Genomic DNA, 26,708 nt, shown 5'->3' with positions numbered 1-26,708 from the left:
CGGTCGGTCCTGGGGCCAGTTTTGTTCAATATCTTCCTAAATGATCTGGAGGATGGTGTGGATTGCACCCTCAGCAAGTTTGCAGATGACACTAAACTGGGAGGAGTGGTAGATATGCTGGAGGGTAGGGATAGGATACAGAGGGACCTAGACAAATTGGAGGATTGGGCCAAAAGAAATCTGATGAGTTTCAACAAGGACAAGTGCAGAGTCCTGCACTTAGGACGGAAGAATCCCATGCTCTGCTACAGAGTAGGGACCAAATGGCTAGGCAGCAGTTCTGCAGAAAAGAACCTAGGGGTTACAGTGGATGAGAAGCTGGATATGAGTCAACAGTGTACCCTTATTGCCAAGAAGTCCAATGACATTTTGGGATGTATAAGTAGGGGCATTGCCAGCAGATCGAGGGACGTGATTTTTCCCCTCTATTCGACATTGGTGAGGCCTCATCTGGAGTACTGTGTCCAGTTTTGGGCCCCACACTACAAGAAGGATGTTCCAGCAGAGGGGAACAAAAATGATTAGGGGACTGAAACACATGATTTATGAGGAGAGGCTGAGGGAACTAGGATTGATTAGTCTACGGAAGAGAAGGATGAGGGGGGATTTGATAGCTGCTTTCAACTACCTGAAAGGGGGTTCCAAAGAGGTTGGATCTAGATTGTTCTCAGTGGTAGCAGATGACAAAACAAGGAGTAATGGTCTCAAGTTGCAGTGGGGGAGGTTTAGGTTGGATGTTAGGAAAAATGTTTTCACTAGGAGGGTGGTGAAGCACTGGAATGCATTACCTAGGTAGGTGGTAGAATCTGCTTCCTTTGTGGTTTTTCAGGTGAGGCTTGACAAAGCCTTGGTTGAGACGATTTAGTTGGGGATTGGCCCTTCTTTGAGCAGGGGGTTGGACTAGATGACCTCCTGAGATCCCTTCAAACCCTGATATTATATGATTTTATGAATTAGTGCATTTTGGAAAAGATAGCCATAATAGTTAAATGTGGGGGACCTTGCTGACATGCATAGGCCCATCCCAGGATGTACCTTTTACTTTTTAACAAATTTATGGGTACAGTGAAAGTTTTGTTCACCCCAGACTAGGCAAGATTTCACTTCACTGGTCTACTGTGTGGTTTAGAGGTATCCTTGTACTCCAGGTTTAAAGAGCTAGAGCTAGATCTGTCTCTTACCTTGTGTGTTGGACTTTTTACACAAGTATTTTTCCCTCAGGAGTCCGACTTTCTTTACTTGAATAAAGCTGTACTAATGAGATTTTGGAGTCATCGCTGCTCCTGCCAAAGAAGTTTAATATTGCACAAGAAGTTGACACATGAACAGCCCTATGAACCAAGAAAAGACAGCTCTCTCTCAATCCAGTTACTCTAGCAACACTGTTTCTAATGACAGTTAGCTCAAATATTGAGCACAGTGAGGAGTTGGTTCATAATGGAAACATAGACCTTGGTTTTAGGGAGAAGAGCTAACCTAGTGTTCCTCCCTAATGTGAATTCAGACCTCGGCTAGTCAGCCTACCTTCCTTTATGTCTGCACCCTTGAGAGCGAAGCAGGAGTGCTTTGTTTTGTTTTTTAAAACTGGGGTAACTTTTGCTTCAACTATGGTTAACTCTTCTGTGTGCATGTGTATTGGAGTGGAGGTGGAAAGAAAAAAACAATTTGCTTAAATACAAAAACGGTGTCCTGGATTTAAAACACAATGTTCATGTTGAAAAGTAGAATTTTTTTCTTTGTCCAAATTTCAGACTACTCTGCTACTCTTTTCCTGGATGGTACTACTTTGATTCAAATGTTGAAGATTTTATAAAAAAAAAAAAGCAAAAGACTGTTATCTTCCATGGTCCACTATATCGGTGGTTAGTAGGGGATGCATATCAACTGAATGATTTCACGAACAAAACAGTTCTGTTAAGATGAAAGTTTTGAGGGGTAGGAAGATTAAATTCGTTTTTGTAACTTAGGTCAAGCATGAAAAAAGAGGCATTCAAATAAGGACTTCTTGTAAAAATTTGCTCATTTACCAAAAACTTTACATGCCTTAATTTAGCAAGCCCTTAAAATTAAATCTGTTGTGTGCCTGTTTATGAAAGTGACATCTTAATTTAGAAGGAGTTCATATGAATCGCCTCTTTCGAACACACTCTTTGTTAAACGTTTAACTGAGTCGGGTGTTAGTTTTATGCTACCTTTATGGATTTTATTATTTTGACTGACTCCTGTACTATGGCCATTTTTTGTTTTATAAATAAAACATGTAATCTGGATTGTTGTTTTTTTAAAGTTAGCAAAAATTAGATTTTTTTATAGGTTTATATCTCTATAGATCATATGGCTCACAGTAAAACCATTCTGAAGTCAAGATAATCTTGTATATAAGCAATGAGAACGTAATTTTCTTTAAAATAAGGATACTCTCAATATCTTTCCTACTTTGGAAATCTATTTTATAAAGATTATGCCAGTATTATAAGCTTCAGTTTTTCATTTTTGCAAAAATCCATCAGCAGAGCTTTTATTCAGATTCACAAATACCAAGATTAGCTTTGTGGACAGAGCAGACCCTGGAAATATGCAATTAACTTTATTTTCCTTTTAACACAAAATAAATAGGTTTTATTTCTGCTATATTATACATACATACATACCATATGAATTAAGAAGTCATGGTTAGCATTCAGATTTAGTCATTTTCTTTTGATGAATCTTGTATTGCAAATGAGAGAGGTACTCCAGTTTAAAGCTAAGCTTTCCAGCAAAGGGAGTCTGGTTTTACCTTAATTAGAGACAGATAAAACCACATGTGCCTCGCACACATCATGAGTCCTAGATATGGCTGCAATAAAGCATAAAATGTATGGTTAATGTCATGATAGTGTCACTGTAGTTATGTTTTAGAAGGCCATCCAGTACTCTAAACCCCTATTTTCAGTCATTCCTAGCTATCAGACATGAACTTTCTGGTTGAATGTTTCATGTTTAGAGCCAAATCCTAGTTCGCTCTTTGGATTCAGTGGAACTGGGGTCTGGCCTTTGAGGCTGAGCCCTGAGATTTAACCCAGGTGATTGGTTACATGTGTTTGTGTATGCAGATGATGAGGCATGGATATATTTATGTTCCATTTTAAATATTTTTTTCCAGTATTAAGATGTCTCATCCTCATACGGTCACTTTACTCAGTCATGAAGAAAATATAATAAAGAAGTAGAAAACCTGTGGAATGCACCAGCACAGTATGTTAAGATACTTTCCAGTTAAGATTCTGTTGTATTTAAGTTATAACCTAAACAGATTTCACCCTGCCACACATCCAGCTAACTTTACTTTTCCCCTTCCCACCCTCTAAACAACTGCCCCTCAACTAAGGAGGGCAGCAGGAGGAGTTCAGCTGATCTGTGGGGGTTTTAAGTGCCTGTCATTTTAAATTTTAATTAATTTTTCATTTCTTCTGATAGGCAAGGCTTGGATTCAATTCTCCTTTCGCAAGGTAGCTTTTGAAGGAGTTGGCAGTTCAGCTATTACCTCACAGATTAACTGTCATTTGTTTCATGTGTGTCAAACTTTGGAGGGTCATGGTGTTTCTTTAGGTCCTTCTAAGGCTCTTATCACCACAGTATTCAAGGGCAGGTAGCCCAGACCATCCAAAATGCTAATTGAATATTGAATATGTGATCTAATTAAGGGGTGACAGCTACATAAGTGTAATGAAAGAAGCCAAGAGCATTTGCTGTCTGAGATGAGATCAGGTTGTATAATTTTGAATGGAGGAGAATTGTTTCAGGAAGAATTGGCAACTTTGGGGAGATATCAGACTTGTTGCCGGAATGGGAGAGGATTCAGGAATCTTTGCTGGCTGGGAACGGGGTTTCAGTTAAGGGCAGATCAATTTCTCCCTCTAACAAAGGATAAAACTAAGCAATTCAGTGCTTAAAAAGTACATTAAATTTGAGAATTTATAGATATAAGAAGTTGTCGTGATAGTGTTCCCACAACAACGTTGCCTTGGTTACATTGAACAAATGAGTATGTAGTATTTTTGATGACTGTTCATTCTGTTGAGTGTATTTTTGAGTTTGAATATAGTCTCCAGCCACACTATGGATATCTCTCTTGCCATTTGTAGTTATATACCAATCTGAGTGTTTCTAATACAGTTATTTTCATTATTTAGTCTTTGCTTGGATTTTCAGACTTCAGATGCTGCCTCACATTGTGATTGAAGGCAAGGTTTTTGTGGGTAGAGTCCTGCCTGGATACAAAATTTGTATCCAAATCCAATCCACAAACATGGTCCACGGATATCCGCATCTGTGGATATAAAGCGGATATCCACAGATTTGCAGGGCTCTATTTGTGGGACACTCTGCTTGTAACACCGTAAGCAGCACAGAGTAATACAGGGAGCTGGTAGACATGGATGCTGCCATCCCAACCTTTTCTAGGATACAAGTTTAAAAAGGCTGAGGTGGGAATAGCCATGTGAATCCCAAAAGTACATTCTCTACTCAAATAGCGCTAAAAAGTGATCAAAGAAGCCTGTCTCCTCTTATATCCGCTTGTATTAACTTAGATGGTTTGAAATACACCCCTTCTGTTTTTCACAAAGACTTTCCTCAGAGCAACTGTGGGAAAAGACAGGTCATAATAGGCCATCCAAATTCTAGCATAGGATTGTGACCCTGATATCAGTGTTGTGATCAGATAAAGGAAAAGCGCACACACCACCCTTCTTCTTCAGAGCAACTAACTTGGGTGAACCTGACTGTAGTAAATGTTCAGACAGATGAGAGCTTGGAGGAAATATTTCTCTTTGAAAGTCCAGAAAAGTTTCCCCTGACTTCTGGGACTTTTGTATCCTTGTGTTAGGCTGTTGCCTCAAAAAATTAGAAGCTTCTAGGAAAAAGTCTGGTTTCTAGGTCTCGCTGGTGTTTTTGAAATGTGTGTGAAACAATGTACTGTGTGTTAGTGGGTAGACCTAAGGAGAAAACAGCTCTTGTACCAACTGCTTGTCTCTGCTATTCTACTACATAGTATGGTCTTTGCTTTTGAGTAAGAATATTTTACCTGTTGTGGGAAATATTTAGGGCAATATCAGCCCTTGAGGAAAAATAGGTCAGATATATTCAATAATGTGACGGTGATCAAGTAGTTGGTTCAAATAACAGTTTATAAGTGGAGAGGGTAAAATTGTTCCCTGTGATAGTTTAAATAATCAGCAGTTTGTTGTGGATTGCTTTGTGGTTTCCTTTCATGGTAATTTGGAAAGAGAGCACAGGGCCAACATTTTAAATGTGCATGCCTATGTTTATCCTGTAAGTGGTAACTCCTCAGTTCCAATTTCAGGAAAGAAGCAAATATTTTCCTTAATTGGTAAAGTGTCTAGGGTGAGACAGAAAAAAGAACTTTTGCAAGGAAGGTGGCCTTTATTTATCTGTGAGATTTTTAATTCAATTTTTGGTCTTAATATTGGCCTTTAACATGTATAGTGAAGATCTGACCTTTGCTTTGCTCTCTGCATTCACATAATGATTTTTAAAATATTCTAATATATGACTTCCATGATGCCAGATCAATAAACCAATAGTTCTGAAATGACAGAGTATTACTATATTCCTCTGTAATTTAAACATGATTAGCTGATGAAGGTTATGATCAATATGCTAGAAGAAGATAAATTAATTGATATCCTTTCAGGATGATAAGAGGCTTATTGCAGGTGGGATGTAACTAATGAAGCTGCTTCTTCATATATATATGAGCCATTTTTAATACAATATATTCTCACTAAATCATGGTTCTGCCATCATTCATTTATATGAAAAACATAAGCTGCAGACCAGTTCCTTATTAAAATTACATTCATCTGAAAAGAAATTGTATGCATACACAATATCTAAACTAAACAATATCTCTGTCTACATTATAATGTACTGGGAAAAATCATCTGCTCATTTACATAAATATTTTTATACTATGTAAACAAGAAAGAGATTGAATACTGCTGAATTTAATTATATCAGACTTCTAATTTCTTATAGCAGCCTCAACAATGGTTGCAGTAATTCCAGTTTAGTTACAGTTACTGGTGTGGGCAGAGCTAATGGACTACAGACTCCTTTGCAAGTTTTCTTCCAGAATTCCTGCAGATTCTAGGACAAAGTTCATAAAACAAGTTTCCCAGTTTCATTTAGAGAAATTAATTTAGATCTTAGCCTGATCAGCTTTCAGAGTGTGCGCAAACTGAATGGTATTTGAAATTAACTTTTGTACTAACAGACAAAAAACTTAGTTAGGGTGGCAACTGTGTACAACAAGAGCTATTACGATTAAAAACAGAAGACCCACCTGTATTTTTTCAAGTATGGAAATGAACAAATTAAGTGAAGGCAGCTAAATGTTCATGTACAGTTCATACAGTCTTTTTTTAAATAAGTGTGTGTATAAAATACTACACTGTATATTAAAAAAAATAACTTTGTCTGCCCTTATATTCTTGCCTCACCTTACCCTGTAGACCAATAATTTTGTTATATTCACCCACCCTGCCTCGTATACCATTTCGAGTCTCAATACTCATTACCTTGTCTGGGGCATAAAAATCCCTCAAACTGTGAACCAGCAAATAGATATGGCCTATAGACAATCCTCCATTTCCCACACTCTTTATCAGCAAGGCAAACCAAAACAAACATAGTCCAACCCTTTTCTGTTCAGAATACGGCTCACCGTAGCCAAGAGACCCCCAATAAGTTCCATCCTATTCCTCAGATATGGTCCAATATCACCTTTCCCCAACACATAATTCCACAATGAGGCAGGAAAAACTAATCTACTTTTTCTAACCTCCACATATGCACCGGAAATCCCATTATGCCAAACAGTATATTTTACATTCCCAGGGAGCTGCAAACCTTGAGGCTAGCCTATCCATCAAACCATAGAGGAGAGAAAGGAGTCAACATGTCTTTTAGAATGTATTGCATTTTCATTTGCAGTTTATGATTTCAAAAGTGTCTAAAACTGGTGTCGTGTGTGTAACCCTGTTTGATCAATGGCAGGTGCCTGTGTGTGTGTAAGATGTGCTATTTTTACATGTGTATGTTGTTTGAATGCTTGAAGTATGACTGTACTTGAATATTTGTTTACCTTCCCTTTAACTGTTCGTTTCCTTACTTTAAAAAAGCTAGAACATTCCTCACCACACATACCTAGTAATAATCTTAATTTACACTTAATAAAGTTTGTTTGCTTTTTTTAAAAATTGCAGGGCCAGCTTAGAACATGCGTGCTCCAAAGGTTCTCACCACTCCCCAGGGTCTCTGGTTCTTTGCCCTTCAGCATTTTGTAGCACATTGTTTCCCAGGCCCCCAGCTTTCTGCCATGTGGAGCTTAGAAGTGAGCCATAGCATTCCCTTTTGTAGCTTGTATGGATTCAGAAGGAACCCATTTTGACATGTAGGCTTCCAAAAGTGTACATGCCTGAAAAATAAAAAGCTTGTTTTCGTAAACAGTAGAGTTAGGGCCCTACCAAATTCACGGCTATGGAAAACACGTCCCGGACCGTGAAATCTGGTCTCCCTCCATGAAATCTGGTCTTTTGTGTGCTTTTACCTTATACTGTACAGATTTCATAGGGGAGACCGGGGTTTCTCAAATTGGGGGTCCTGACCCAAAAGGAAGTTGCGGGGTGTGGTCACAAGGTTATTTTAAGGGGATCACAGTATTACCACCCTTATTTATGCACTGCCTTCAGAGCTGGATGGCGTGCTTCTAGACTTAGCAGTCACAACTCCGTGGACTCTTCCCTTCAGGCCAGACTTGACCTTGCAGGATCAAGGGAGGCTCATCCATCCGAACCTCTCAGGCCTACATCTGACAGCATGGCTGTTGTGTGGTTGAATCCAGAGGAGGAGACATGCTCTGAGCATGTGCAGCAGGTCTTGCTAGGTAGTAGAAAACCCTCTATCTGGGCAACCTACCTGGCCAAATGGCAACACTTCTCATGTTGGGCAGTCGAGTGAAGCCTTTCTCTGACACAGGTATCATTGCAGTCTGTCCTAGAGTTCCTCCTCCATCTAAAGCTCCAAGGCCTATCACTGTCCTCCAGAAAGGTCCATTTGGCGGCAGTTTCAGTGTTCCATCCCCCAAACCATGGCAGGTCAGTCTTTGCACAGGAAATCACAGGCAGATTCATCAAAGGGCTGGAAAGGCTCTATCCACAGGTTTGTGACCCATCCCAACTGGTTCTGTCTAGTCTCTCTGGGCCACCCATCAAGCCTTTGGCATTATGGCTGTTCTGCTACTCTCCTGGAAGGGTGCTTTCCTTGAGGTGATCACTTCAGCAAGAAGGGTTTCTGAGCTTCAGACTTTAACCTGTGAACTTCCTTATACCATCTTCTTCAAGGACGAGGTCCGGCTGTGTCCCCACCCAGCTTTTTTGCCTAAGGTGGTGTTGCAATTTCAACCAGGATATCTTTCTACCAGTCTTCTGCCTGAAACCGCACAAGTCAGAAGAGGAATGGTTTCTGCATTCTCTGGACGTAAGAAGGGCCCTAGCCTTTTATATTGACAGGACAAGATTTCGCAAATCAATGCAGCTTTTTGTTGTGATAGCGGACAGGATGAAAGGCCTTCTGGTGTTGGCTCAAAGGATCTCTTCCTAAATCACCGACTGTATCCAAGCCTGCTATGAGCAAGCAGGGATCCTGCCTCCGGCCATTGTGAAGGCTCATTCCACAAGAACGCCGGCATCCTCAGGGTCACATATTCTGATACAGGGCCGCGATTTGGTTGTCGGTGCGTATGTTTGCATCGCACTTCTTGGGCATCCATTTAGCCATGGCGTTCTACCTACAAAGAACAAAACTATGTAAAAAATCGTCTAGACTATTTATATCTTTCTCAGAATTGATGAGACGGGAAGCAATCCCCTCCCAAAGGCTTTACAGGTGGATGTCAGAGTGCATTCTCCTGTTATGAGTTGACAAACGCTCCTCTGCTGTGATATTATACTAGAGCACAGGCCTCCTTGCTGCAAGTTGATCCTACTGTCAGTTGCATTCGCTTGAAGAAGAAAGCATAGTTACTTACCTTGTACATTAACTGGAGTTCTTCAAAAAATTTGGTTGCTATATATTTTCCACTATCTCTTCCCCTCTGCTTTGGATCTTGGATACAATTCATTGTAGAGAAAGAACTGGAGTGGCATACAAGGAGGAGATGGGGGCAGGCATAGAGCAATGAACACTGCTAGCAAAAAAGTCTTCTGGTCTCAGGTGCATGGAGCGCATGTGCACACACAGTTGAGTACCGACCACACATCTTGAAAAACTCAGTTATGGTACATCGTAAATAACTGCTCGTTATGTGTCTGACCTCATTTGGGTTTTTTGGAAGTTCTAAGTCTCTTTCTCACTCTCCCTTCCACCTCTCCTCCCATTTTGACACAGTAGCTAGTGATCATTCCAACTGACTAACCTTTTGTAATAGTTTAAAATGAATATTTATTTAATATAGTAATGCAGGGGTTCCAAAATTTTGGTTCCTGGCCACAGGTGGTGGTTTTCAGGGAGCTGACTGGCCAACGTGGCCTAATTCTTGATCCCCAAGTTTCATTCAAGTTCGTAGGAGCTCTAGATTTTTTGCACCTATGAAAATCAGGGCAACAGTGGTTTCTCCTTTTCCTTTCCTTAATTCCAGCTGAAAAACCAAATAAATAGAAACTGTGTTTTCACTTTACTCAGAATCACTCCCCATTCTTCCCTTCCCTTCCCCATATAGGAAGAAATATTAACCTCTTCACAACATATGTGAGGTTATAGTTCATTATGGAGCAGTTTCTGTAGCTATATTCTGTAACAATTTGTCCTTTAATCCCCTCTTTCAAATGAAATAATTTAGTTACCATAGGAAATAAACAGGAAAAGGTGAAATTACATAAGATAACATGACATAGTTAGTGGTATATGGTGGCCCTGTTTTAAAACTGGTTTAATAAACAGGAGTGATACTGTGTTTTATTATGTAAATATTGTTTATACAGTGAGCATCTCATGTTTTCAGGTATTAACAGTGAATTTTCGAGAATTCTGTGCTGTTTAGGGTTGCACATATAGTAGAAATTTCCATACCCATTATCAATTAGTAACCCTGCACCAGTGTGTTATAAGCATAACAAAGGTGTTTTTACCAGGATTCTTTAAGGGTTTGTCTCCACGTGATGGGTTCCTGTGTAATTGTTCCTGAATAACTCCATGTGTGGACGCTCTTGTTACAGAACAAGAGTGCCTTGTTTGTGTTTAGCAGAATGGAGTAGGGCACTCTTGTTTCAGAGTAAGAGTGTAAACTCGTGGAATTATTCAGGAATAGCTATTGCACTTTAAATTTACACCCTACCTTTGTCTGTTTACTTGCAAGTGTAGACAAGCCAAAACCATACTCAGTGCAGCTAGCATGCGCTAACATTTCCTTTGTTATAAGAACCCTTGAAGCACTACCCATTTTCAGAAATGGGTAAGAATTTCTAGTTTCCCTTATGTTTTAGATGAATGAAGCTGACTTTCAAATATCCATTGACTGAAATAAATGCGGAGGGATACAATGATGAGCACACCACAGAAAAACAAAATAATAAAGTCTGCCAGCTTAGATTTTTTTGAAGTAATAGCTTCGATTTTAGGACCTCAGACCTTGAAGATTAGTAGTTTAGAATTGTTTCCTGCCTGTGTTCTTGTCTGTGTTCTGTACACGTTTGAATTGTGATACCTTGAAGCCTACACTTTTGCTTAATCATTTACATGATTATCTCTTTTTTTGTTTTTGTTTCAGTTGCCCAGAAGATTGTGGCAACAAGGAAGAAACAGCAGCTTTCAATAGGCCCCTGCAAATCTTTACCAAACTCTCCAAGTCACTCGTCTGTGTGTTCTGCCCAGGTTTCTGCTGTACATATCAGCCAGGTACAGAATGGAATGCTTGCATTGAAAAGAAAATGATGGAATGTCAGAGTGCATTTAAAGCCATTACTTTTTTTGCTGCTTTGTCAGCAGTTAGATTTTTCTAAAAGCTTACTGCGATCTCTAGTATAAAACAGTGTGTTCGTAATTGGCTCGACTTTGCTTTAAGTAACTGCTGTGACAAAACATTTTTATTGGGAATTGGCTTTAAAACAATTCTTGGTCATGCTGGTTATGTTCTCCAGCCTGCTGGTATGAGTGGAGGGATTGTTATAGTCACAAGATTTGCTGTTCTGCTTTTTTAATTAGCTTACAGTGCTTGAGTCATTGCCCTGGTTTAATCATACACTGAACAGTAGTTGGTACATTTCAACAGTTAACACACTTCAGTCTCAAATTTGGCACCACCATTCAATTTTATTACCCATTTCCCCAGTGCTCAATTGAAACCATACACCTTTAGTGACATTACTGTGAATGTTTGCTGAATTATTTACATTGCAGTAAATTGTTTGACGGCCAGAAAGTACGAGGTAAAAAATTAAACTGCTGCCTTCTATGCTGAAATACATTACTAATTTGCAATCAATGTTATAATGTATACAAACTGGATACCTGCATAACATTTAATGCTCGTAACAGTCCCATACTTTGTATGCTAGTGTATCTTTCCCTAGTATCTAAATTTAATTTTCCAAAAAGTGTACATTATAATCTTTCTTGTACTTACTGTGTCTGATATTTTGAAAGATCTTAAAATAGATTGTGAACATAGTGCAACATTGTCTTACAATATTTATTATTGTAATATCTTGTTTGGTGCCATTTTGAATGAAAATTCCATTCTGTTGAAATATTTAGGAACATTAGGAATAGGCAAGTTTAATTGTTTCCTTGCTTTTTTCAGCTTAACACAACACTATTCAATGTTGATACAAGTATGAAAGGCAAGAGAAAAATAAATTAAAAATTATGAGATATTTAAGAACAGTATCATAATATTCATAATATTTCTGCAGTATTTACTGCTTCTTTCTAACTTTGTTTTTTTCTTTTTCTTTTTTTTCTAATCATTTTGAAAGGTGGAGAATAAATACTTCTCAAAAGGTGTATGTTTCATTGGATTCCACTCATGTCCATCCACCTAATGTGAGATTATGTGAGAGCTGCCATTGGGCTCATATTTTGAACCTTTCGAGGCCCCACAGTTGTGCCTCTGTCTCATTTTCTCTCTCTCCCTCCCACACCGGTCAGGTATCCATGTTGCCTGGTCACTTCCTCTTTTGCTGCCATTAGCAGTGTCAGATGCTGTCCTGGCTCAGCGATGGGATTCAGTTCATAAAATGTTTTCGGCCACTGTAGCCGTTGACAGAGCCTTTCGTTAATCCCCATTAATGAAATACCATGACTAAATATTTTTCATTTTTGTTGGACACATCAGCTGTCTTTTCACCAGGATATTTTCAGACTGGTTTTTTATGGAGCTTCATTGTGTGCCTGTGACAGGGCATGTATATGCTGCTCTCCTTTGCCCCAGTATCCGCAGCTGGTGGAAGAAATGGTAAAGCAACTCCCTACTAAGAGGGAGAAGCCCTGCCACACCCCAAAGGCTGCCTGCAAGATATATAGAGAGGAGCAGGCACCTGGACCTTATTGGGGGAAGATTGTAGTTGAGTGAGTTTGTTTATCTAGAAAATGTCTAGGACTGGGCTTGGTAAGTATCTGGCTCAAATTCCACTGTCAAATACATTTGCAGTGCCCTTAAATTGTCCTTTGGGCTGGTTACTGAAGGTCTGGTAGCATCCTCATTGCAGCCTAGGTCTTGCAGAGTCAGTGGAGAAAAAGCCATTTCCTTGACAATACTCTGGATGTGTGGTGGTCACTGGCTGTGGCTGAAACTGGCTGGACTTTTGTGGTGTGGTGGTTTCAGGCTGTAAACTGTGACAGGTTGGCAAAGGCAACATTTTGCTTATAAACTACAAACCCTTTAGGCAAAGGACATACATTGATCTGTGGAAGTGGGCTTACCCTCCCACCCTCCAAAGAATATACTCAAACTCTACTGTCTCAATAATAGAAGATGCAGGAAACTGAATTTGTCCTGGCAAAGAATATCCCCAAATCCATGCTATCAAAAGCATTATGTATTATTTTATTCCAAATACTTCCAGGTGCTTTAAAACCCAGGAAGACTTTGTTCTATGTTAGATCTAGAGAATACATTAACTGTCTGCTAGGGAAGAATTAACAATTGAGTTGCGGGGTCACCATATTTCTTCTAGACGCTACAGAGGAAGACAACTAGCTACATGCACGCTTCTCAGATAGGAGAGTCTCAATTTCATGATATTGTAACATTGCTGCCAATACCGTTCTGGCCTGGCATCTGCATTGCTTGTTATGAAGTACTTAGTGATAGCAACTTACCTGCACAAGATGTCTAGTGAATATGTTGTACTATTTGAATAATCTGTCACCCTGGAATGGATACAAGGATCAACCCAGCCACTGTTGGGATGCTGGTGTCACTGTAGTTCAAAGTAAATTGTCGGACCCCACAGCTAGTCACCAGAAGACACGTGGGAGTATACAGGAGCTGTGATTGGAGTCTGGGAGCTTTGACTTGACTTGTCCTTTCTTCCCAAATACAGTATGAGAAAAAGGGTTTGTCTTTGACACCAGCAGGCATTGGCAAGTATCATGTTACAAATTTTGGGTGGCTTGATGGTCATAGATGTATTGGCAGTGTCCATAGCATGTCTGTATGTGAGGCAGTCTTACTGTATCTTGGTTATTGGTAATCTCAAGGTACATGGTCAAATTACATCAAGGAGGTGGGTTGATATATGAGCTTTTTTGATTTGATCGCAGTTCAGGGACAATATTCAGTTTAGGTTTGGAATTCCAGATTCTTCAAACTCAAACTGGGAAAAGCAGCTGAATGGTGATTCAGTTGAGGAGCCCACGCAGAGGGTCCATCATACTTGGGGCACTCAGTTTCTCCAAGTGTAAAGTCTTTACGTAAATATCCTAGAAATCAGAGTATTTTTAGATTCACCAAGGACCTTCAGGGGCTTAGTACAATATTCTGAAAATTTGGTGGCCTGATCAAACCAGACAATCAGATTACCATGTTTCCAGTGAATAAAGGAGAACATCATACTATATATTCTGAAGCCTTTCCATTGTGGGTGTGGGCTCTGTCCCACAAGGCATTCCTGGTGGCCCCTTTCCTGCCAAGGAAGGAAAGTGTAACTGCAGATGAAGCAGCCAGGAATGGACCTGAGTGAATGGCCCCTTAACTGGGGATTAGTAGTGTATTAAATCTTTTATCACATGTAATTGACCTGAACAAACAGCTTCTAGTATCTACTAAAAGCGTCAGGAAAAGATCTCTTCCTGCATGCACTGGAAATGCCATCTTCATATGGAAGTAAAACTGCCTATGCCTTCCCATCAATATCTCCAGCATCAGCAGTTCCTAACCCGTCTTGGGAGAGACAAAGGTTCAGTTGATCTTATTAACCCCATGTTTGCCAACGCAGATACAGTTCTCAATCTTGTTAGAGATGGCCATAAGGAAACTCATCATCTTTTGGGGCTGGCTGAAATTGATGACTCAGAACAGGGCACTGCTCAATAGCAGAGCTGACAATTTCTCTCCCTATCCTCATGGCTCTGGGGGAGGATAATGATCCAAATAAATGGCCCTTTGGGCAGGTGTTTCAGAGCCATCTGGCTTCTTGAAAGGATCCTAAAGAAGAAGATTAAAAGTTGAAAAGGTTAGCTTTCCAGTGTGTAAAGGCCCGTGTGGAAACTATTGGACAAAATTTTCATTTGTCTGAATAGCTTAAAGACAAATATCTTCATTGTTCGTTTGATAATTGTTTTTGGCTGCAATGAATGTGTCAAAGTTAGACCAGTTTTTCTGTTGGGTTTGTACAGAATGTGAGGCACTTCATTAACCACCCACAGCAGTAGGGTCATTTAAGTCTTAACCAGTCTGATCTTGAGCCACTGTTGGCTCAGATTTATTATGCGGAAGGTTATCTTCCAGATGCATGACTTCATTATATGGTATGAGACTTCGGTGACACATATCTTATATTCTGTGAAGAATAGCCATTCATACAGATGTGTCCTAAATTCCTTCCATAGCTGGTGGTTGCAGTACACTTCAATGAACCTGTTGTCCTTGCAGATATTTATCTTATGCCTGCATGCTCATCCCAGCAAGTTACTACTCCACAATCTTGATGTGAAAAGGTCCCTAGGTTTTATCTGGAGCAAACAGGAGGCCTTAAAATGCCACCCAGCTTTTTGTTTCATTTGACAATGCATTAGGTTTTGATGTTACCAAGCATATCTTTTCAAAGTATATCTGATTGTATTTTTTATTGTTACTGTCTGGGAGGCCTGCAGCTTGAAAATCATGTCAAGGCTCATTCCATTCTGGGCAAGTCAGCTTTACCTACTAACCTCTGAACTAAGTAGCCACACAGGCTTACACTTACTTCCCAAGTGTTTTCTTAGAATCTAGGCAAGAATCCAGGGTTAAATTATCAGTGTTGGAGCCCAAGCTCCAACTCTGTCTGGAGTTCTGTTCGCTATGTCCTTATTCTATTGAAATGAGTCCATCTTTTGTACTTTCTAGATGATACTGTAATCTTATCATTGCTGTTTATGTTGTAATTTAGTCCTCATAAATTTAAAGAAAAATTTCACCGCTTTCATAGTTCAAGGTATTTCATTGTGGTTGGGTTTTTTTTTTTTGTGCTGATTACAGATTATTTTAGCTTTTGTTCTATGTTTTATTTGAAAGTCCTCCTTTGTGACTTTGTCTGCAAGAGAGAAAATCCAACGGGATTAGTTATCTTTGAAGAAAAGAAATTACCTACAGTTCTTGTTGTCTGAAGAAGCATATCTCCATGGAGTAGCACTCACTCAGCTCCATTTAGAAACGCCTCTGCTTAGTTGGGTGATTTCTATAACATTTTGTTATATATAAATTTTACATTTCAGATTTTTTGGATGGATTGCTGCTCATTTTTGAAAGAATTGACTTTAGTATGCAAGGCTCAGTGTAGGAACATGAGTGGGGTGAGCATAAAATGCGTCTCTTGAGGTCTCTAAACTTAACTTGGAATCCGTACCTGCTCTCTGGCTGAAAGCAAGACCTTAGAGTGTTTCTGCATATAACCAGGGGCGAATGTGGCTCCAAGTGTCTACCAAACTTGAAGTGGGAAAATCAAGCTTTTATTTTTAATATGTCTTGAAAAATGTATTGCTTTACAATATACTGAAACAAGTTTTTAAATGAATTTGTCACATTGTGGAAGATGAAAATGTATCTACCTTAGCAGCAGAAACATCATATTTTTCTCTGAGGTGAATGGAAATGGCATTTTTTAAAAAAAGTTTAACAGTGCTATCAAGTGCTCCTAGGATAGGTATCACTAATTTGGTAAGCCAAGACACCATTCTTCCATTTGAGGGTTAAGTAGATAATGCTGTGAATTGGAGGTTGCTTAAAAGCAGCATAACACTGTTAAAACTAACTTTAATCATTGCAGACCAGTAATGGAGGAGGGAGCTTAAGTGATTATTCCTCCTCTGTTCCATCAACTCCAAGCACCAGTCAGAAGGAGCTACGGATTGATGTTCCTCCCACTGCCAACACTCCAACACCCGTTCGTAAACAGTCCAAGCGCCGCTCCAACCTCTTCACGGTGAGTGACCCAGAGAAGAAAATGTTGCTGTTTAAGTTTGACGACTGACTAAACTTAGATCCTGCTAAGCCAAGCTAGTCTAGTCTAAATAGATGTACCAGGAAGGTTCTGCTAGTTTCAAGGCAAAAGTCTGAAGATTTTTGAGGTTTTCCTTTATGTTGGAAAACTCATCTAGACACAGTGACGTTTCCTAGCATGGTCCAGGTATTTCGCTGTTATGAAACTGATCATTTACTAGTGGAACAATTTCTGTTCAGGATATTCTGAAGCTTCTGCAATATGTTATAAAGCCCTAGCAGGTTAAACATTCCATATCATAGATACATGACTTTGATTCCCAGGTGTCTCTGTTCAAGCCTAAATTCTCCAGTTTTGTCACCTTCTGAGTTAGCAATGAGAATTCTGGACCTCTGGTCCAAAACAACTGATCAGGAAAAAAAAAAAAAACTACTGATTTCAACTGTGGAAGCATCCAGTATATATTGAGAGAAAATTCTGAGTTGGGGTCTCTGCAAGGTAAGTTATACATGGTACCAGAAAACTAAACTGTTCCATACTGGCTTAAAAATACAATATCTCAATTCATGTTTCTTCATCACATTCTTTTAATTCTGGGAGAGATCCTAATTATGTGTATTTTCTTCTGAAGCATCTGACATTGGCCACTGTAGGAGACAGGATAGTGGAGTAGGTGGAGCATTAATCAGATCTAGTATGGCAGTTCCTATGTTCCTGCATAAGTATTTAGGGAAATGTAAATAATTGAAGAATTTTAATGTGTTTAGTATTGTGGTTGTGATAGGAGTATTCCATTGTGTGCCATTTTTCTAAGACAAATACAATTGTGGTTTTGTACTTAGTTTTGAAACTCTATTCTGACAGGTTTCAGAGTAGCAGCCATGTGAGTCTGTATCCGCAAGAAGAAAAGGAGGACTTGTGACGTCTTAGAGACTAACCAATTTATTTGAGCATGAGCTTTCGTGACCTACAGCAGCTGATGAAGTGAGCTGTAGCTCACGAAAGCTCATGCTCAAATAAATTGGTTAGTCTCTAAGGTGCCACAAGTCCTCCTTTTCTTTCTTCTGACAGGGTTATAACAGTTGATTTCTGTCCACACACACATTCTTTTCTCATCACAGCCGTGTGTCGGTCAAGTTCTACCTCAGTGTGTTTGTGTCTGTGCCGTCTGGGAAGAAGTCCCATAGTGCCTCATCAAGGGACAGAGTGCCCCAGGAACATACACAGAGCACCGCTAGCTGTGTGTAGGAAGGTGTACGCTGGCTGGCAGGAAGGAGGGACCAGACTGGTTGCACGTACAGCTGGGGGGGGTCTTCAGAAAAACAGTATGCTGAACTATTTATAAGAAGACAGCCATGTGCCAGCCTAGACCTTTGATGAGTGCAAAACACTGTTACCTGACATGGTTACAGAGTATAAACCATATTGGACACAAATCTTGTGTAGTACCAACCTGTTACACAATCTGTTTAAAGTTGTGTCAATATAGACAGGCCTTAGAACATCATACAAGTAGTTAAAGTTACAATGGATTAATATCTAGATATGAAAAAAGCATTTTAAAAAATAATGGTATCTGAAAGCTTGTCAGAATTGTGCTCTGACCTTTTATAAAGTGGTCTGTTTTGATTTTTAAATTTAGATCTTGTGAATTATTAACTCCACTAGATGTCAGTGTCATCCTAGGAACTGAATGCAGGATAATAAATTTGAAAGTACTCCACAATTGAAAACTGTTACAGCTCCATTTAGAAAAGCCTGCCAGCTTGCTCTTGTCCTAAATATGAATAGGATACAGGGGGGATGATTATATGTATAATAGTTGTGATATAGAAAACTAAGGATGGCCTAAACTGGAATAGGCAGAAGAGATGCGTAAATGTTTTTTTATGCATTTCCTATCTTAAAGGAGAGAGTTATAAAAGAACATGTAAAGTAACCTCTGTCTGCTATAAGCCAACTGACTAAAAATCTGTTTGCCAAAAAAAAGTATTTTAAAGTTTAAAATCTTTTATTAAAAAAAGATAAATATTCTGTAGTCATAATAAACAAAACCCTCCGTTTTCATTGATAAAACCCCTGTATTAACTATTACACTACTGATATTGAATAATACTTAATATTGTTTAACTATTGGCCCTGCATAAACCTTTATTTTGGAGGGGAAACCCCTCTTATAATCATGAAAGTTCATTGCTGTCCAGTAATAGGTAATTGGCATAAAAGTTTGTATAAATAATCTTAAAACCAAGTTTTAGACACCTTTTAAAGTGATCTACTTGTGTGACACATGGAAGGTAATTTAATTATGTAGTACTATATACTACAGTTTTTACAAAAACTTTGTGTAAAAGCATGGATCCATGGGGGAGGGATAGCTCGGTGGTTTGACCATTGGCCTGCTAAACCCAGGGTTCTGAGTTCAATCCTTGAGGGGGGCCATTTAGGGATCTGGGGCAAAAAATGGGGATTGGTCCTGCTTTGAGCAGGGGGTTGGACTAGATGACCTCCTGAGGTCCCTTCCAACCCTGATATTCTATGATTCTATGAATTAATGCCAACTATCTAGCCACTTGGAATAATATTATTGAGTGAATAGATGGCAGATACTTTTCCATTAGTACTGTGGTGAGGAACAGGGATTCAGTTCTCACTGCAGTTTTATAACATAAGAAAATTCTGACTTAGTTACGGTTTTGGAAGGTTTTTTTGGCAGGGGGCAAGGGTTTAGTTGGATGGATCTTAGGTAACTATAAGATACAGTGTCAGTGTACATAGGATTTACTAGAGTAGCATGGTTAACGATATAGCTAGGGTAGAATAGGTTCCTAGGTAGATACAAAGTAACATGGGGATGAGAAGTTCTTCAGTGGAAACCCTGAACTCTGGAGGTTCAAATCCCGATCCAAACTATCCAAAGACTCATCTCCGGTTCAGAGTAGAGCCAGTTAGTTTAAGGCCGAGATGCTGAATGAGGTGCCCAATTCCTATTGATTCCAATGAGAATCAGGCACCTAACTCCCTTAAGCACCTACTGCCAATCCCAGCGTCTGATGAGGAGTGACTGCAGCAGAGGCCTGAACAGGTTTGGATTTGGTTTAAGCCGATTATGTACATGCCCTGCTTTGAGCTACATTGCTCACAAAACGTTGCATCCGGCCTATACTGATAGAAGTGTGTAACGGAGCATCCCAGGGTGCCAAGCTGCGGCTGCACATTCTGGGAATTTTTGCAATAGATTGTGGGATACCTGCTGAATCTCCTTCCTTAGAGGTTTTTAAGGTCAGGCTTGACAAAGCCCTGGCTGGGATGATTTAACTGGGAATTGGTCCTGCTTTGAGCAGGGGGTTGGACTAGATGACCTACTGGGGTCCCTTCCAACCCTGATATTCTATGATTCTATGATATCAGTTTGACTAAACTTGACACTGGTTGTCAGACAGGATATGTTCTCCTCCTCCTCCCCCCCCCCCCCCCCGCACAGTTTTCAGTTAGCATTGGAGGGGAAGGGAACCCTTCTACCAAATGGTTTTAAATGATAAATGGATGAAGTGACCTCATGCCTATTTATGAGTTTAGAGTGAGGATGGGTTTGAAGAATTTAAAAAATAATCAAGTAACAGTATTGCAGGGAGGGATAGCTCAGTGGTTTGAGCATTGGCCTGCTAAACCCTGGGTTGTGAGTTCAATCCTTGAGGGGGCCATTTAGGGATCTGGGGCAAAAATTGGGGATTGGTCCTGCTTTGAGCAGGGGGTTGGACTAGATGACCTCCTGAAGTCCCTTCCAACCCTTATATTCTATGATTCTATTGTATATGCAGCAACTGGTCTTCTCACTCTTCGCTATACATCAACTTTTGAAATCAGAGTTGTTGCAGTGTTTATTTTTTCCATTGACAGCATAATGGATCAATGAATGCATCATTTCTGCAAGTGTCTTGTATCTTGAATTTCATCCACTAATAGTAAATGCATCTGTTTGTAGCTCTCATATTAGGATTTAAGATATGCATAGGTTTTCTGCCTATGGTGTACTTCAACCTATATGACTAATACTACTCCTATCCAAAACCTGGCTTTGGATAGTAACTATTTCTCTGATTACAAACCTGATCTGAATGAGCCTCCAGCCAATGGAATGTCAGTAGAAGCATCTGGTTTCTCATATGAACTTAACTATCAGTTATATCATTATTATATAATGATATTATATATCATTATTATATAATGCACAATTTTAAGAGTGACTCTATAGTGATTCTAAATTAAAATCGCTACCTCTTCAGCACTGAAGTGGCACTTAAAGATTAGTACGTGTAGCCGTTGTCCTACCTAGACCTCTTTCTCATTATTACTGATATTCTGGTAATACCCAGACTTCCTAATCAGGGTTGGGTCTGCATTGTCGAAGGTGCTGTACACATACATAATAAAACACTTTCTGCACCAAAGAAAGTATATTCTGAATAACTGATTGTGAAAGGATAGTAAGTTTAGATATTAGGGTTCGCTGTAGTTCTGTCCAGGCTGTGTCTGATCCAAAGTAGCAATGGACCACATAGAATGCCAGTGCAAGGTGGTGTTTGTTTAATCATTATTTTGGTGTTATATTTTTATATCGGGGGTAGCCGTATTAGTCTGTCTCTACAAAAACAACAAGGGTCCAGTGGCACTTTAAAGACTAACAGATTTATTTGGGCATAAGCTTTCATGGGTAAAAAACCCACTTCTTTAAATGCATGGAGTGAAAATTACAGATGCTAAATGTTAAATATTAGATGTTAAATATGCCTGCATCTGTAATTTTCACTCCATGTATCTGAAGAAGTGGGATTTTTACCCACGAAAGCTTATGCCCAAATAAATCTTAGTCTTTAAGGTACCACCGGACTCCTTGTTATATTTTTATACTTCCTTAATGAAATGTTAGTAGAACTACTAAGGAAAGAGTAGTTAAACTATTAAACATAGAGAATTCATTATGAATGCTGCCACTGCATTGTCAACTTCTGTTTCTGTATACTGCAGCATATAAAACGTATCACTGTTTAGGGATCTCAGTACCGCATTGGCACAATTTGATGAGTTAAAGAACCATTTCCAAATTGAAATCTGCATTTGTCTGAAAATTTTGTGTTTACCATAGTTAAAAATAATAGCTAAGTTTATTATAACTAGCTAATAGACTAGCAAAAAAATCTATTATGTTTACTTTGTGCATTTGACAGCACCTAGTGTACAGTAACTTTCACTGTTTTCCCTTTATGTTCAATTAATAATTCCCTTGCTGAAAAGACCCTTACAAAGATGTATAGGGGAGCAGAAAAACCATTGTACATACAGATTTTTTTTAAATCAGTACATAGTACTTAAGGTGTGCTCCATCAGAAACCGTTTTTCTTTTTTAAATCAGATTTAAAATATATCAAGTTAATAATGTCCCTTTTAAAGGATGGACTGGCTACCTTCCTCAGCTCCCTGAAATCTGTTTTAAAGAAGAGAAGCAATGGTTCGTTATCCTGGAAATTGGATCTCATCCGTCCCACTTGTTTTGCTTTGCCTCAATTATTCTTTATTTAATTCCCTGGCATGTCTTTCACAACCCTGAACCACAGTAACTAGCCTACTCGCATAGAGTCAGGAATAGCACAGGTCCCCTGGTAGGTAAATGTGCTCAGTAGAATGCTGTTACTTGGAATCTTTCTCTTTTTTCTCTCTTCCCCCCTCAAGGCAAGTGTGCTGGGTGATCTTCCTTCCTTCCTTGTATCCCTTCACCGGCTGGCTAACCTACTATGGAAAACGAGCATGATTCTATACATGATTCTAGTCTACGCCCCTATTTTCAGTGTCTATTCTGACATCTCTTTTTAACTGTATTGAAAATCCAAAGCAGCATTTTGCATTACTCTGGTTTTCATTAGCTCTCCACTGTGATGCTGGACACCACAAGTGTATTCATTTCATATATCATTGGCGATTTGAAACTCACATGAAAATGTTTCCCCATTTTGAATTTTATGTGAGTAATATTCCCATTGGAAAGTAATGGAGTGAAGTTGTCACTTGTCAGCACAGTTATTAAGGAGGATGACTCTCAGATCCTTCTCTCATAATAAAATAAATCTGTCAGAAAATCATCGTGCTTGCACATATCTCACTGTAAAGAACAAGGATCTAGAGTATTTGTTAAATTTCATTGTGTTTACTTAATGGCCAGACAAAATTACACTGCAAATCCCCAGCCCCTAAAACAATTCTTGAATAGGTGGAGCTTGTATTTCATTTACATCATAATAAAACAATTTACAGACTTTTTTAAACTTCTCTCCCCCCCCCCATTCGAGAGTTTGCTTCTCAGTGCTCTTACACTTTGCCAAAAGAGATTGGATTTTTCCAGCATCGGCTGCTAGGTTGACTTTGAAGTTACTATTTTGTAACCATTCAAAAGAAATAGGGGGGAAAATGAAACTTGATATAATCAAGGGTGCATCATAGAATCACACAGTTGAGTAGTTAATAGCATTTTGAACCATTCAGACATTACTTAAATATATACATTTATGTAGTAGGGTTTCTTAGTAAGAAGTTAGAACCCTCTTTCTTCCTTGGAGCTATTATAGGCAGTTTCTGAAGTGTGTTCTCTTGGTAAGCATTATTTTCCTATCTGACCTCTTGATTTCCAGTAATTGAAATATGAGCACTTCAAAACTTAACAAATTTTCAAATCTAGGTGGAGGAGGACAGTATTGGGAAGATACCTTAGAAATAAAAAAAAAAGATTACATGATTGTCGCACCATTTTAAGATCTACGTTCTTTTATTTCAAAATACATATTCAAAACAATGGTTTAAACAGGGCATCCCCTCTGTGTCAACCGAAATGTTTAACAGAGTGTGAACTTTCGTTTTGCTCTGCAGTCTCGGAAAGGGAGTGATCCAGACAAAGAGAAGAAAGTCCTGGAGAGCAGAACAGATAGCATTGGAAGTGGCCGTGCAATCCCAATTAAACAGGTATGCTGCTTTTTTGCTTTCCTATAGTTAGAGACACACCTCGGGTCTTAAACACTATGATGCTGGGCCTGTGTGCCAAGATTTGTTTGATGTGCTCTGGTGATGAATGTGGAAGTCACTCACTTGACATCAATTAGGAGAGGTTCCTGTGTGTATTAAAATAGGATCATTAGAATAAGAAGAGGGAAAATGTGACAACAGGCCTAATGAAGTGCAGTCTGCCGGCCTGCATATGGAGCATGTTTCTAGGCTGAGCTGGCTTCAAAGCCTGCCTTTGTAGAGAATGCTTTGATTGGGTCGTTTGCTGCCAGTCGACAGGGGTAAATCAGATCGCTGTACAAGAGCCCCTTGTGATAGCAGAAATAGCCTGATGTGGCCCTAATTTGCTGTTGCAGACGGACATCTGAACACTGTTTCAGGCTGGTTTGTAACAACGAGGCAATTAGTTGTGATAATCATAGCCGGTGTGTCAGCTGTGTGCTCTTGTTTGTAATTTGCTAATGAAGGAATTGTAACTTTGATTAGGTTCAGTTTCATTTAGACCTTATTATATAAGAGAACATTTACAGCTGTAATCTGTGGCCTTAATTAAACTTCCCCATTACACAACAGGACTTGAATTCAAGGATTTGTTTTGGCCTGTTTTTACTAGCCTAGATGCACTTTCATTAGCCCAGAAACTGGATGCTAAATTGTTACTGTGTGCACTGCTTCATAAGGGAAAGATAATATTGGAATCTGCAGTGCAGAATGGAATAATTGACTTGTTCAATATAATTTAATCGGAAATCATGCAGCTGCGAGAGCTGAGCATTTTGAGCATTTGTGTGGGATAGTTTACAGACAGTTTTGTTAGCACTAGTTGCAAATTCTTTTCAAATGTGAGTTGCCATTATGTTAGTAGAAAAGGTGCCAAGTGAAAGACAAGAGATTCTTCCCTTCCTTCACAGCTGCCACAAATTCTTCTTTTGTTGCTTTCTATAGGTCAATTTTCCCCCTCCCTGCTTGGGCAGGGACTCCTCTCATTCCTACATCATCTTGCTGGCAAGGCTATGTTCTCCTGTTTTGCTTTTGCGCTCTACTTGTATGTGGCATTTTGTTTTCTAAAAAGCAGTTTAAAAATTTTTTTTGGCACCTCACGCAGTGAAATTGTGTGCTATTATCACTATAGATTTTTAGTAGACAAATGTAATCAGGCATGTTGCTATTGTGTGATTCCAGTACACAAACTCTCTACATTTGGCACTGCAGGGAGTGGAGGAAATTCCAGAACTAGAGGGGGGATGGGGTGAGAGGAAAAAAAAATTCTAGCACTTGCCATGGTATTAGCTGTGGTAGGCTCAATAATATTTTTGAGTAGATACAGAGTTTTAAATTTCAGCACTATGTAATGAAATGGGGCCGCTACTTTTAATGCAAAAGCACAAATGGGAGAAACTGAGGAATATTGTTGATGCACATGTATTCAAAATTGTAGGTGCCATTCTTTCTAGAGCTCAGTTACACTGAGGGGGTCAGAAGAATCTAAGCTAAAATGGACTCTTCAGAGGCTATCTTAGGGTAATGCATACACAGAGCAAAAACATCTCTTGCAGGGTTGTAATAAAATATCCACTGCATACAATAAAGTCGTCTTCTGTTTCACAGAGCTCTTACCTCTTGGTTTGAAGACTCCAGTGGCTGATGATTATCTCACTGGGTGTTGAGGGGGTGTCACTTTTCTCCCCCAGTCTTTGGGGAATTATTTTCATTTATTAACCCCTGTTCACCAAAAATGTAAGCAAATTATCCAGTGGGTCACTAGTCAGAAGATTTTTCCTGATCAGCCTAGTGCAAGCAGGATTGGGGGAGCAAGGCGAAGTAAGATTGCACGGCTTTATCACAGCACCCACCATCAATGAGTTTCAGCTCTGCAAACTCTCAGTAGGAGATTGAATTTGCACAGGATTTGACATGTGGCTTTTTTCCATTTTATAGATCGTAATCTGCACTTAAAATCAGTAAGCCCATCACAGGTCGCTATGGCCTGGTCTACACCTAAAACTTAAGCTGCCCAAGCTATATTGCTCACGGCTGTGAAAGATGTCATGCGCTGTGTGACACAGGTCAACCTAACCCCCACTGTAGATGTAGCTAGGTCGATGGAAGAATTCTTCCATCAGTCTAGGTACCGCCTCGTGAGGGGGTGGATTTACTACAGTGACGAAAAAACCCCTTCCGTCACTGTGGTAAGTGTCTGTTGTACAGTGGTGTAGCTACAATGCTGCAACTGTGCTGCTGTAGCACTAGTAGTGCAGACATAGCCTGAGTTACATAAATTAGGAAGCATTAGGGAAAAAACAGTACCCTGGCCAAACAAGGGCACTTCGTCGAATGTATGAATGAAAGCAGCTCACTTACCTACGCCACCCAGTGGAGATTGACACTTACAGACCAGTGAGTGTTGGGTGGAGCTTTGGCACCACTGACCCTTGCCTTGTTCAGGGCATTACTTGAATACTAAGTCCTTGCGTAGGTCTTTACTATAATTCTTTAGTTTTATCTAAAACTAAAGAATAGCTCAGAGAATCTAAGCGCTCTATTCCTCTATTCTTCCTTCTATTCCTATTTTTGAATAGATTGTCAATTGATGGGCAGATTTTAATCTGTTTTTTCATTTTCCATAGGGGTTGCCTGACAACTTTCTTTCTTCAGTTATTTTCCTTCATAAGATGTAAATAATCTTTGAGGTTACTACTTAGTTTTTCATATTGGAAATGTTAAGTATTGGAAACACTAGACATACGAACTGAGAAATTTTCAATAACCGTTAAAATAAAGAGATATTAGTTTGAGGCTGTCAGTTTATTAAAAATGTAACACAATTTATTTAAAGCTAATTTGCTCCATATGCGTCGTTTTCAAAACTTGTGTCAGCCATAAGTCGGAAAATATTATTCAGTGCTTGAAACTCTGAATGTGGTGAATGATCTTGCTATTGAGTCCTCTTTAAGT

The 26,708-nt window shown here is 39.3% G+C and overlaps 1 protein-coding gene across 4 annotated transcripts in view; it reads left to right on the top strand.

Annotated features, from left to right (window-relative positions):
* Positions 1-26,708, top strand: part of AGAP1 (ArfGAP with GTPase domain, ankyrin repeat and PH domain 1) — a 680,164-nt gene that overhangs the window by 345,790 nt on the left and 307,666 nt on the right. For all 4 annotated transcript variants that reach the window (XM_084644148.1, XM_084644149.1, XM_084644150.1 and 1 more), the window contains exons 7-9: positions 10,832-10,959; positions 16,530-16,685; positions 23,622-23,714. In XM_084644148.1, coding sequence (XP_084500274.1) covers positions 10,832-10,959; positions 16,530-16,685; positions 23,622-23,714 — 377 coding nt within the window. The remainder of the gene's footprint in view (positions 1-10,831; positions 10,960-16,529; positions 16,686-23,621; positions 23,715-26,708) is intronic.

This window comes from Lepidochelys olivacea, assembly GCF_965140295.1.
Source record: "Lepidochelys olivacea isolate rLepOli2 genome assembly, chromosome: 11".
Taxonomy (NCBI): Eukaryota; Metazoa; Chordata; order Testudines; family Cheloniidae; genus Lepidochelys; species Lepidochelys olivacea.
Note: the sequence above shows the minus strand (reverse complement) of the source record. Positions and strands in the feature narration are given on the sequence as shown.